We start from the raw sequence: 13,309 nt of genomic DNA on the forward strand, positions 1-13,309 counted from the left end.
ACCTTGTTTCAACTATATTTTAAAAATATATATATATATTTATATTATACCCGACTAGACAAAATATAAAAAATTGAAAAAAAGCATAAATATAATTCACCCACCATTTAATTTTTTTTTTTTAAATAAAATTGTCTTAATTTGTAATTTTATTGTCTTCATTTTAATAACTTTGTATATTTCATGATAGCATTGAAAATTATTTAAACTAGACAAATATAAATTTTGTATAAAAATTAAAAAGTTAAAAATATTTGTATAATTCATCACACCATTTATATGCCACTTCAAAATTAAAAATAAAAAAGTCATCACGTAATGCTTCAACCGTCACAACCACCCATTTTCGTACCGTTGGATTACATCAACGGTTCACAGTGGTGCCAACCTTCAAACCACTCAGTTTCTTTCTCTCTCAAAAAATAATGCTTCAAAATAATGTTTCAGCGTTCAGACCACTTGTCTCTTTCTCTCTGTCTTTTCATACTCTCATTTCTTGTCTCGATCTAAAACCTTCACAGACCAGAACCTTCTCTCTCTCTCTCTCTTCATCCTTCTCCCTCGTCTCCTCTCCGGATCCACTAGCACCACTAGTAACAGATGGATGATACGGAAGAAACCGAGATCATTCTCTCTCTCTCTCTCTCTCTCTATCACAGGCCCCTCTTCGCATTTCACAAAGAAGATGAAAACAAACATGAGAACCAAGATCGTAGATCATTCTCCCCCATTTCACAGATCACAGATCAAGGAGCCCTATTTGAGCCCCATTCGCAGATCGCAGAAATCGAAACAGAGTTGTCACCAAAAATCGAAACCTCGTCTCAAATCCATCAACCACCAGAAATTTCTGGTATTTATTGTTTAAAATTCTTTTGAAATTTCTTATTTGCATTGCAATTGTTTGATTATTGTTATTGTTGTTGTTGTTGTTTGTGATTTTTTTTTTTTTTTTTGAAGGGTTTGGTTGTTGAAATAATTTATGTTTAAAAAAAAATTCTATTTTAAACAATTTCTATTTTAAAAAAAATTAGTGAATTTGGTTTTACAAAAAATCAACTCTGTTTTGCTGGGAATGATGAGGGATGGAATGAAGAAAACGATTGATTTTTGGTGAGTTGGCACATTTGGCAGTTGTCAAAGTTGGTGCCAAATTTGGCAGTTACCAAATTTGGCAGCTGCTATAGCATGTCATTGGAGTATTTTTTTTCAAGCGGCCATATTATGGTTTTAGCAGCTGTTTTAGCAATGCATTGGAGATGCCCATCCCTTTGGAATTTATCAATTCCAATGCATAAACACGTCATTAAAAATCAAAATTAATGGCCTATAAATTTTACGCCAAATTAAATTTTAATATCTTTTTCAAGTATTTTTTAATTTAAAAAAAAATAAAGAAAGAAAAGAAGATAATGTTAATATACAATTACACCTATTTCACAATTATTAATCTGAAACATCTCCGTTTCATTCATTCATGAATGTTAGATACAGCAGACTATAGCTGTAGCCAATGACTTGGCAAAAAGCTGACAGACACAAACCTACCTACGTACTTACCTGAAACCCAACGAGAAATTATCCATTGCTTTAGGAGTATTGCTCTGCATTATTTTTGTTTAAATAAGGGTTCCGTTATCTCTTCAAAGAAGATAAACAAATAGTAAAATTTATTGTTTCAACCAACGATACTTTAGTTGAGACATCAATCCATGCAGTGAATAATTTCTCCAATTTAACACCAATATAACCTTATATATATGCATATAATGGTGTCGTTTGGGAAGTGAGTTGGCTTTTTAGCTCTTTTGGCTATTTTAGTATGGAGTTAAAAAGTCTAGTTTGGGAAGAGTTTTTTAGCTTTTTTTTTACTTTTTGACTTTTTAGTGAGGTGTCCACATGTTAAATGACCGAACTGCCCTTAGTGTTTTACATTTCCATTCCTAACCGTTCTTCCTCCACGTCAGCGTCATTGTACTTTTTTCTTTTTCTTTTTTTTTTTGGCTGAGGCGTATTTGTCATTTTTTATGGTTCTCTTTTTTTAATTTATGTTTTTGTCATTTTTATTTTTTTTATACATTAATTTGTTTTTATTTTTTAAAAATAGTTTTTCATGTGTTTCATTTATTTTTAAATTATGTGGCAAATGCTAATTTCTGTTTTTATTTTTTTTTTATTTTTTGGATGAGGCGTATTTTTCTGGTTCTTTTTTTTAAATTTACGTTTTTGTCATTTTTATTTCTATTTGTATGCATTAATTTGTTTTTATTTTTCAAAAATGATTTTTCATGTGTTTCATCTATTTTTAAATTACATGGCAAATGCTAATTTCTGTTTTTAATTTTTTTTTTTTTTTGGTGTTGGATGAGGCGTATTTTTCTAGTTCTTTTTTTTTTTTAATTTACGTTTTTGTCATTTTTATTTTTATTTGTATACACTAATTTGTTTTTATCTTTCAAAAATGGTTTTTCATGTGTTTTATTTATTTTTAAATTACATGACAACTGCTAATTTCTATTTTTAATTTTAATTTTTTTTGTTGGATGAGGCGTATTTTTGTTGTTCTTTTTTTTTCATTTAAGTTTTTGTCATTTTTTTTTTATTGTTTTCAATTTGCTTTTTTTTTTTTGGGTTTGGAAAAAGCTTTTTTATGTTTTGTTTTTTTTAACATGATGTGGAAAATGTAAATTTGGGTGTTATGTTGTTGTCTTATATATACATACATATATATATATATATATTAATTTGTTTTTTTTTATTTTGGAAAAGGCTTTTTCATTTATTTCTTTTTTTTTTAAATGACGTGGAAACTGCTAATTTCGGTTTCATTTTATTGACTTTTTTTTTTGTTTAATTTGTTTTTTTTTTCGAAAAGGTTTTTTCATATTTTTTAATTTTAAATGACGTTGACAATACTTATTTCAGTTTCATTTTAATGTGTTTTTTTTTTGTTGTTGTTTTTTATTTATTTTTTATTTGTTGGAAAAGGCTTTATTATGTTTTTTTTTTTTTCTAATGTCCTGAAAAATGATAATTTCGGTTTTTTTTTTTTGTTTTTTTAAAATGACGTGGAAAATGCTAATTTTGATTTTATTTTATTGACTTTTTTTATTTTTTTATTTTTTTTTTTTTTGGAAAACGCTTTTTCATGTTTTTTATTTTAAATGACATGGAAAATGCTAATTTTGGTTTAATTTTTGTTTTTTTTTTTTGGAAAACACTTTTCATGTTTTCTATTTTAAATGACATGGAAAATAGTAATTTTAATTTTATTTTTATGCCTTTTTTTTATTTGTTTTATTTTTTAGAAAAGGATTTTTTATATTTTTATTTTAAGATGACGTGGAAAATAATGTGGCTATTTTGTCTGCTAGTGGTATGAATTGATACTTCTGTGAAAGTGAAACAGATTCGCCTGGATTAGTTTGGTAAATTCACCAAACGCTGAGTTGTTTGTGGACACGTAATGGTGTTTTGTCTTTTTTCAAACCCAAAAAAAAAAAAGCAAATTGAAAACAATAAAAAAAAATGACAAAAACGTAAATGAAAAAAAAAAAAAAAGAACCACAAAAATACGCCTCATCCAACCAAAAAAAAAATATTTAAAAACAGAAATTAGCAGTTGCCACGTAATTTAAAAATAAATAAAAACACATGAAAAACCATTTTTGAAAAATAAAAACAAATTAATGCATACAAATAAAAATAAAAATGACAAAAACATAAATTAAAAAAAAAAGAACTAGAAAAATACGCCTCATCCAAAAAAATAAAAAAATAAAAAATAGAAATTAACATTTGCCACGTAATTTAAAAATAAATGAAACACATGAAAAATCATTTTTGAAAAATGAAAACAAATTAATGTATACAAATAAAAATAAAAATGACAAAAACGTAAATTAAAAAAAAAGAACCAGAAAAATACGCCTCATCCAAAAAAAAAAAAAAATAGAACGTAATTTAAAAATAAATGAAACACGTGAAAAAACTATTTTTAAAAAATAAAAACAAATTAATGTATATAAAAAAAATAAAAATGACAAAAACATAAATTAAAAAAAAAAACATAAAAAATGACAAATACGCCTCAGCCAAAACACAAAAGAAAAAGTACAATGACGCTGACGTGGAAGAAGAACGGCTAGGAGTGGAAATGTAAAACACCAAGGGCAGTTCAGTCGTTCAGTCATTTAACATGTGGACACCTCACCAAAAAGCCAAAAAGCGAAAAAAGTCAAAAAACTCTTCCCAAACCAGGTTTTTTAGCCCCAGGCTAAAATAGCTAAAAAAAGTCAAAAAGTTACTTCCCAAACGACACCATTATTACATTTCTGACATAGGAATGTGTCATCATCATTATTTTTAGGAATAGAACTAGTAGAAGACTATAGAGAGTTATGGCTCTTATGTTTCTGTGAAAAATTATATTTACCATTAATACTTTTAAAATATATATATATAAATCTTATTTTATAAATAAAATAAAAAATATGTATGACATTCTTCTATCATCCTACATTCTCCTTTTATTTTCTATTCAAAAAATTTCTTTATCCTATTGGAGATTACTTGTATCCTATTTAAATATTTTTATGTGTATATATATAATTTATATATCATATTGTATATACATGTGCATTTGTGTATATGGTGAAAAAAATTTATTTGTCTATGGCCCTCAGATAAAATCCTGATTCCGTTCTTCCTTCTCCTCCCTCTCTGGTTTGCCTCTGCTCAGTTTCTTATTTATTTATTTATTTTTTTTTTTTGAAATTTCCCCCGTCATTTTGGGGAGCCGCAGGACGGGCCGCAGGAAATGGCGACCGACGATCCAGACTTGATCATCCTCATCATTATCGTCATCATCATGCCCAATTGCAACAAAGGGTCCTTGAAGAGGAGGGTATCCCTATACAGAGCCTTTAGTGGGCTTACAAGACAACGGTGTTAGAAGTACTAGTGAGTGCAGTGCAACAAGATGATGAGTCGTCAGAGAGGTGCTATCAGACTACATTTATCATGTTCTCGGATGAGTGAGGAGAGTACGAGTTCGTGTTCTTTAGGAGATTGGATGATGAGTTCAATGAAGTGGTGAAGTGTTATAAGAGAAAAGTGGAGGAAGTGATGGAGGACGCAAAGGAGTTGAATAAGCAAATGGATGCTGTCATTGCTCTGAGGTTTAGGGTTGATAATCCTGCGATGGGATCAAGAACTTCTGAAGTGATGAATCTTGCAGCCAATGGAAAAAAGCCAGGTAACAGGAATTTGAACTGCAGGGTTAAACAATCATAGTTCTCATAGTTTTGAGACTGAAAGTTCTCATATTATCAATCTGTTATCTTGTGTTTGGTTGAGGAATTTGGGGAGGAATTTGGAAAGGGAAAGGGAAAAGGTGTGTACCTTTTCCCTTTCCCTTTCCAAATTCCTTCTCAAGTCCTCCAACCAAACACAAACACAGGATTAAAGATTATGTACCTTATCCCACCTTTAAAATTTCCCTGAATAAGGAGATATTGGTAGAATCCTATTCTATTTTATGTTTCTTTGGAATCGCTAGACATGGACTACATGGTGTAATGACTATAGTTCAAGGATATTTTGGTCTTTTATCCCACAATCTAGAGACTCTGTATCTCCCCATTTTGTATAAGTATTCTCCATATGGGAGATACATAGTCAAGAAGGATTGTCAATCTGGAGGTGCACTTTTATACCTAAACATGGGATTCAAAATCGACCAGAATACATAAACCAATTCCATGGCTTAATCCCCATAACAACACAACCTATGGGTATAATAGCATTCACTATTAGGGTGGATGGTGAAAAGGTAGATAATGTATGCCGTTGAATTTTTTGGTGGCTATTCTTGACATGAGGAAAAAATCTTAAATTATTTCAATGATTAATTGCACAGAAAAGAGAGATCTCGAGAAAGATGAGATAAGAAAAGCATTGCTGAAACTACAATCACACTAAAAGGGTTATGGTGGCGTTTTTTTAACGACGTTTTTTTTAAACGTCACTGTTATTAGCATTTAACGACGTTTTATAAACGCCGCATATTCTTTAAGCAAAACGGCACTGTTTTATAATAGGAGGTGTTGAAAAACGCCTCCGAATGCGGTATACCACATGTGCCTTTTCAATCCTTATTTTGTATCTGGGCCCTCTCTCAACCCATACGCATACATCATTTTGAATCTGAGCCCTCTCTCTCTCAACCCTCTCTAAGCTCCATCGAAGATTCAGATATTCGAAGCTCCATCGAAGCAATTTCGAAGCTCCATCGAAGATCCAGATCGAACCGATTTCGAAGCTCCGTCGAAGATTCAGAGATTCAGTGATTTCCATCGAAGATTCAGAATTTCGATGCTCCATCGAAGCTCCAGATCGAACCGATTTCGAAGCTCCGTCGAAGGTTCCGAGATTCAGTGATTTCCATCGAAGATTCAGATATTCGAAGCTCCATCGAAGCTCCAGATCGAACCGATTTCGAAGCTCCAGATCTGAACTCTGACCCCTCGATTACTCGCATTTCAAGCTTAAATCGGTACTCTCTCTCTCTCTCTCTCTCCCTCTACATGAAGCTACATAAATAGAAAGTTTCATTTTCAAGATTTCATAGAAATCATCTACATGAAGGTAATATAAACATGATGGAAAATTTAGAGTTATATTTTATGTCTCTGTTTTTGTGTGCTACTCTGTTCTGCTGTATATGTGCCTCTATATCTATGTGCATAGTGAAAATAGTGAAAAGGAACCATTATCTGGAACTGTTCCTGCGAGACGGTTGTTTGATAGATCCCTGCATAACAATGCAATACAAGAACATCACATATTTATATATGCTATATATACATTTTTATATATGTTTTTTTTTTCCTTCATTTTTTATGTCTAGTCCAGGCATGAACTTGATAACTACAATTATTGGGTTTGGAATGATTGCCACTTTCATTGTGTTTGTCTGCTTCAGACTGATCTGTGGGGGGATTAGAGGCGTTGGCTCAAGGCAAATGTCTGAGATTGAGTCTAGGATTGATCTTGAACAGGAAGATTTGTTTCTCCACACTGAATCTGACTCTCCATATGGATATGTGGTTTATGGTGTTGGTCATATTTGTTTTATCTGTTTCTGTTTGATGAAAGTTCCCAATGATCAGTAAGTCTCAAACATTATAATTTTTATGTTTATTAGGCTTCAATTGTAGATTAACACTTCAATAGGCTTTTCTCTTTGCATTGGATAGAAGGTTATGATTTTTCTTGATGGATAGCAAAGACCACGTGTTCACTTTAGTTTGTTTTTTTTATGCATATGTCATTGTCGATGGATTGGTTAGTTTGTAGCTTGGTCATCAAGATGAGAACAGTGAGATATATAAAAGCATTATGCTAAACTATGAATCTTTTAATTTTCTATTGTCAAATTTTATAGAGACTGCTTGTGGCTTTATGCTTGTTGATTGTAACTATGAATCTTTTAATTTTCTATTGTCAAATTTTATAAATTTGACCTTTAATAGAATTGTTCCCTTTGGAGATGAATTTAAGATCCTACATATTGTTATAAATTAATTTCTCTCTCTCTCACGTGTGTGCGCATGCCGTGGTGTGGCAATGAAGGGAGACATCCTGGAAGATCCAGCAAATGAGCCAAACAAAGATACGTACATGATGACTATTGAGCCAGAAGATGCACCCAACCAACCTGAGTAAGTTTGCTTGTTTGATGTGCATTTCAATTCCTTTAATTTAGTCAAATCTTGATTTATGCATTTGCTTCTTTGTTTTTTTTCCCCCCCATGTAGATATGTACAAATTGGGATGGTTTCAGGGCTTCCTGTTTCAGTCAATGGAAAGGAATTCTCCCCTGCATCTCTGCTTTCTGAGCTGAATGAAATTGGTGGGCATATTATTTTTGTTCTTTTCAAAAATCTAACTATGATGAGTTTTATTGATTGCATGGTGGATCCAAGAACATGCATAAATGTCACCCCATGTATTGTACAATTGGGGGTAAGATCTTTCTCCTTTTGAAAATTTGTATAAAATTTCTCTCTCTCTCTCTCTCTCTCTCTCTCTCTCTCACACACACACACAAAAATTTTGTTATATGCCATTCAGATTTTTAATTGGCCAAGTATTGTGTAGAAAATCTTCGAGGAATCCTTGAGAGAATCGAATTTGTGGAGGGTGTTCTAAATAGAAATCTCAAGTAACGAAACTAGATGAGGGAGAGAGAGAGATGAATTCAAAATTCCTAAACCATTATATTGTGCTTTTCAATATTTTGATGTCATGCTGATAAGTGTATATACTCTGTTCATTTGAGATATAAAATTAGTAGCACAAATTGATTACTTTTTTTTATTTATTTTATCTAAATAGATAGTTAGCGATTGTTCACATGTTTTATCCTGTACTTCAAGCTTTATATTCATATGCTACGTGTTGCTTTTGCTTCCCAGAAAACCATTTTAAAAGTAAGTCCTGGGTCATCAAATGCATCTGGTTCTAGCTCATCAAAAGAGCAGCATAATCAACAATATCCAGGTTTTTCCTTTTATATACACATTTTACAAAATTTTGTTACTTTATTATATTTACTGAACTCAAAATTTATCTATTGCCAATCCTCATATATATCCCCCTCCTGGGCGGACCTGGTTTCTTGTGTCAGCAATGCCTTTAGCCTTTAAACTGATGCTTGCTTTTTTGCAGTGCCAGAGGTCAAATGCAGAAAGCAACATCGGAGAAAGCATTTTGAGAACCAAAAACCATGTCTGATGAGAGGTGTCTATTTTAAGAATATGAAATGGCAGGCAGCCATAAAAGTTGACAAGAAACAAATTTACTTGGGAACTGTTGGATCTCAAGAAGCTGCTGCTCGTTTGTATGACAGGTATTAAACTGGTTTAGCTGTACATACACATAGAAGTTCTTAATTTGTTCACTTTAATTTGCACAAATCCCTCCCAGAAATCTGCTGATGTGTGTACAACATAACATGAGTCTACCATTTGATCAACATATAGGCTATAGTTTGAAAACATCACAATACAAGCTTGTCGTAATACTTTAACTTGAATTGCACATACCCTTCCAAATCAGTTTTTGTTTTTTTTTTAATAAGCTATTGCCAATTATTCTTGATATTGTAATTATTGCCAATATGATGCGTCCTTAGAGCTCAACAGACAAGGATTTGTAACAGTACCTAATTTCTTAGTGTAGGTATTGTTTCAACAAGTTTAAGCTTTTAGTAACTATTGTGCTTGTCTTTGGTTGTCCTTTTTCCATGAATTGGACAAGTATGAACCCGTATGCAATCTTCTGATATTTATAAGTCCCTGACGACAGTACTTCAACATCCATCCTTGGCAGTTTTGGTTTCAACTGCTATTATCATATCTCTCCAATCGATGCATCTTCCCTAACTGCAATACTTCTGCTGAAATCCATACCTTGTTGCCACTTGTCCTCTTGTCCAACGTTTGGTTGCTTGATTCTTGAAAAAATCCGCTTGCAACTGCCCTGTTCCCACCATCTGCCCTTTTCCTGCTTTTATCAATTTCACACATGCTCCTATAAGCTTCTTCCAAGTGACAATCCAATCTTCAAGATTTCAAATCCTTTCCAAGACGTGTCCCTTTGTTGACAGAAAATACAAAATGTAGTGCAAACAAGGATACAGCTTTTCTCATTATTCAATATAAAGTTGAGATGGAGAATAGTCTCTGGTTTTGTGAAGAAATTGATTGTGAGGTTCTGATTTCTGTTTTTTTCAATTGAAACTTTGATGTATTTGCATGTTTTTTTTTTTTTAACTTCTGACACTTGTGGAATTGCTTATAGGGAGGTGAGTTGGATGAATCTGATTATCTTTGGCTTTTACACCTTATTTCAGTGTTTTATTTCCCCCAACTTAGCAATCGCAGAATGCAAATGGAGTATGCATTCAGCATGTATTCATCTAGTGAGTTAAAAATAGAAGTTGAAAATATCAAACCTTTAACAATTTTATCATCTATGATTGAGTTGGGAAAACTTCTGGACAAGTATCTTATATCTAAACTGAACATTTTTTGGTTAATGAATCTCTTTCTAGTCACTTTGGAATAATTAGTAATTTTTCTAGAAGAAATAAGTTCTGCTTTTGTTAGAAATATCCTACTAGGTGATGATCTTGTTTATAGGGTCTAATTATTAATAATATGTTCTAATGAGAAATATTTGAATTTCAATCCCAACGATATTACGCTCATTTATTTTAGTATAATCCACCAAATGATATTACGCTCTCTAGACTCTTTATTTACAATCACGTTGTGTTTGAGGGCTTTAGGATCTATTTGACCCCTTTTTTTATTTTTGGTTAGTAGTGTTTGTGCTTCATAGCTCTTGAATGGGGGGTACTAAACTTACCATAAGTTAGTTCTTAAGATGAAACAAGTCAGAGACTAATAAGCTACTAACCAATTTCAATTAAGAGTAAACCTAAAAGCCTTAGCAGCTACCATTTTGGGAGGTGTACAGATATGTTCACATTATAGCTGTGCATAAGTAGGTTGATTAATTTACCTTGTAAATGATGGATTTCTCCCATTCATCCTCTTCAATTTCTCTGATGTAGCTATCTGCTGCATCAAGAATGTCATTTTGCTCATTTAACATGCAAGCCTTTGTCCTTGGGATGAGTAAATGGCCGCATATTTGTGAATTCCCCGAAATGTAGGGCTTAATGAGGAGCAAATAGATATAAGAAGCACCATGAAAGTAAGGTACCACCAGGAAGAAGGTGGTTATGCCCTTTACATAATGCCAAAAGGGGAACCTAAAGGCAAAAAAGTGATAATCGTACCACCAGCAAGAAGGTGGTTATGCCCTTTACATAATGCCAAAAGGGGAACCTAGAGGCAAAAAAGTGATAATCATACATAATTCACCATAAAATTATTAAAAAGGGGAAGAAAAAAAAACTGTGATACAAAATGAAAAATTGGGATGTTTGAAAAAACTTTTTAGCAACTTCCCAAACGCATCAACCTTTTTACATTCTAAAAAAACCAAGGCCAAACTCCATATTACAAAATAATAATAATAATAATAATAATAATGAATTACCACACTAGGAGCTTTGCAAGCATGGACTCCAAGATTTTGGCAACAGAATACAAACCCAATAGGTGAGACATTGCTGATAGTTGGACTGTATATTACTCTCTATTGCCCGGATCGAAGCATACCTGTTTAAGTGCAGAAGTCAAAGCCTCACTAAATTCAGTCCTTGAGTTTATAGTTTACAAATCAAGGTACAAATTTGGAGAACACACAAAGTTGATGAACACCCATTTCATAGTTTTAGTATTACAAGAGAAACATGAGAGGACCAGAGAGGTACTTACAAAGGACACAGCAATGTAAATGGAGGCCTGTAGATCAATAGAAGTACAAAATGAGAAGTATACATTTACATGAAATTTGTAAACAATTGAAGGAAATATAACATGGTATAAATAATGTGCACATAAGCACTTGACGTTTGGAAATAACCATTTAGCTCATGATAAAAGTACCTGGGACTGCTATAAAATCTGCATTTGGATGTTTCTCCCATGGTATGGTAAGTAATCAAATGCTGATATCAAGGGAGAAACTGCAATGAGGAATTTCTGAGTAAATGTTAGTTGACCAAATATTTTACTAACTAGCCAATTGCACTCACTCACTTTTGTTCAAAAAAATATATATATTGTACTTGCCCAATGTTTGTCCTGAGAAAGAGTTCTTGTTTTTACTATGAATATTAGTCTAAGAGTTCTTGTTTTTACTATGAATATTAGTCTAAGAGCTCTGCATGGAGTCTAGTAATTTAAACCTAGCGGCATCTGGTGAAAGAAAATCCCAAGGGCCATCAATATACCTTTATCCCCTGATAATGCAACCCACAATAATTTTTGCTAAATATTTATCCAAATGCAATCTCTCCTGAAAGTATTTCCTTATATCTTGTTTTAGTGCCTCATATCTTTAACCATGCAATATCTTGAATCCTTAATTGCCTTCTATGTCAACTTGAAGGATGTGAATCAGGGTGCAGCAGCTTTCTCTCAAGTTTCTAACCGTCACTTGCTGACTCCACATCAGGGCCATCTTCCTAAGCATCAAGGTATGAACACAATAAATCACGGTTGAATTATTTAAATATGTTATATAAAATCGGTTTACATCAATGTGATTACAATCTATAACCGTTAGGTTAATGAGGAATTTCTCAGGTCCTTAATATATAAAGCAGCACTAATTTTCTTTTCTTTTCTTTTCTTTTCTTTTCTTTTCTTTTTTTCTTTTTTTTTTTTTTTTTTTGTGGTGAGGTTAGTATAGATATAAAAACCAGAGAAGGCTTGTCAACATTGATCAGGTCAACGGAATTCATTTGCATAGGAAAGGGAAATATGATTTTTCCTTTCTGATGAGGATTTGTTCTTCTATGATTTCTACATCCATTGTTCTATTGATTCCAAATAAAAAATAGAAATAATGTGTTTTACTTTGATGTTCAGACAGGACCAAGGATTGGAAGTGATATCAGAAGGTTTGGATACATTAAAAAACATGGCCCATGATTTGAATGAGGTTTGCTACTGCCTTATGCATTTGTATCTGTTGCTTTGTCCCATTTTGTGCACATCAATTTTTGACTTTGCAATTCATACAGGAAATGGATAGGCAAGTTCCTTTAATGGACGGATTGACACTAAGGACTTAGAAAATATGAAGAAGAAGAACTTCGAAAAATATGAGGAAGAAGGAATATATTTCTGTTATATTCAAAACTTCTTATTTTACAAGACCAAATGACACTCCTTATATAGGAGATATTACAAACATCATCATAACCCATTATATGCCACTTACATATTATATATTACCACTATCTACCACTATCATATTATATACATGCCACTATCTACCACCAACACCACTATCATATTCTATACATGCCACTATCTACCACCAACACCACTATCATATTCTATACATACCACTATCTACCACCAACACCACTATCATATTCTATACATGCACACAATTTCCAGCACTCCCCCTCAAGTTGGTTTGAAGATATCTTCCATAGCCAGCTTGCTAGTCAGCTTATCAAATTGCTTCTTGTGTAGTCCCTTCGTTAGCACATCAGCTAATTGTTCACCTGTTGGAAGGTAGGTCATACAGATTATGCTAGCATTGATTTTCTCCTTGATGAAATGTTTATCCACTTCTATATGTTTTGTGCGAT

General features: G+C 32.3%; 1 protein-coding gene across 11 annotated transcripts; it reads left to right on the forward strand.

Moving 5' to 3' along the window:
* The first annotated feature begins 417 nt into the window (after window positions 1–417).
* Window positions 418–12,777, forward strand: LOC114309948 (uncharacterized). 11 transcript variants are annotated; one of them, XM_082867504.1, is made up of 11 exons: window positions 422–853; window positions 4,805–5,257; window positions 6,239–6,556; window positions 7,636–7,724; window positions 7,821–8,028; window positions 8,481–8,565; window positions 8,734–8,914; window positions 12,094–12,181; window positions 12,397–12,433; window positions 12,576–12,648; window positions 12,731–12,777. In XM_082867504.1, the coding sequence occupies exons 4-8, from the start codon at window positions 7,684–7,686 to the stop codon at window positions 12,098–12,100; spliced, it is 522 nt and encodes a 173-aa protein (XP_082723630.1). In that variant the 5' UTR covers window positions 422–853; window positions 4,805–5,257; window positions 6,239–6,556; window positions 7,636–7,683; the 3' UTR covers window positions 12,101–12,181; window positions 12,397–12,433; window positions 12,576–12,648; window positions 12,731–12,777. The 11 variants fall into 11 exon arrangements, with proteins under 11 accessions (XP_082723622.1, XP_082723621.1, XP_082723620.1 ...); XM_082867502.1 differs by lacking the exon at window positions 12,397–12,433 and having other exon boundaries at window positions 423–853; window positions 4,799–5,257; XM_082867501.1 differs by lacking the exon at window positions 12,397–12,433 and having other exon boundaries at window positions 423–853.
* The last annotated feature ends 532 nt before the right edge of the window (window positions 12,778–13,309 follow it).

The sequence above is a fragment of the Camellia sinensis genome, chromosome 4, assembly GCF_055761805.1.
Source record: "Camellia sinensis isolate YWXY chromosome 4, ASM5576180v1, whole genome shotgun sequence".
Taxonomy (NCBI): Eukaryota; Viridiplantae; Streptophyta; class Magnoliopsida; order Ericales; family Theaceae; genus Camellia; species Camellia sinensis.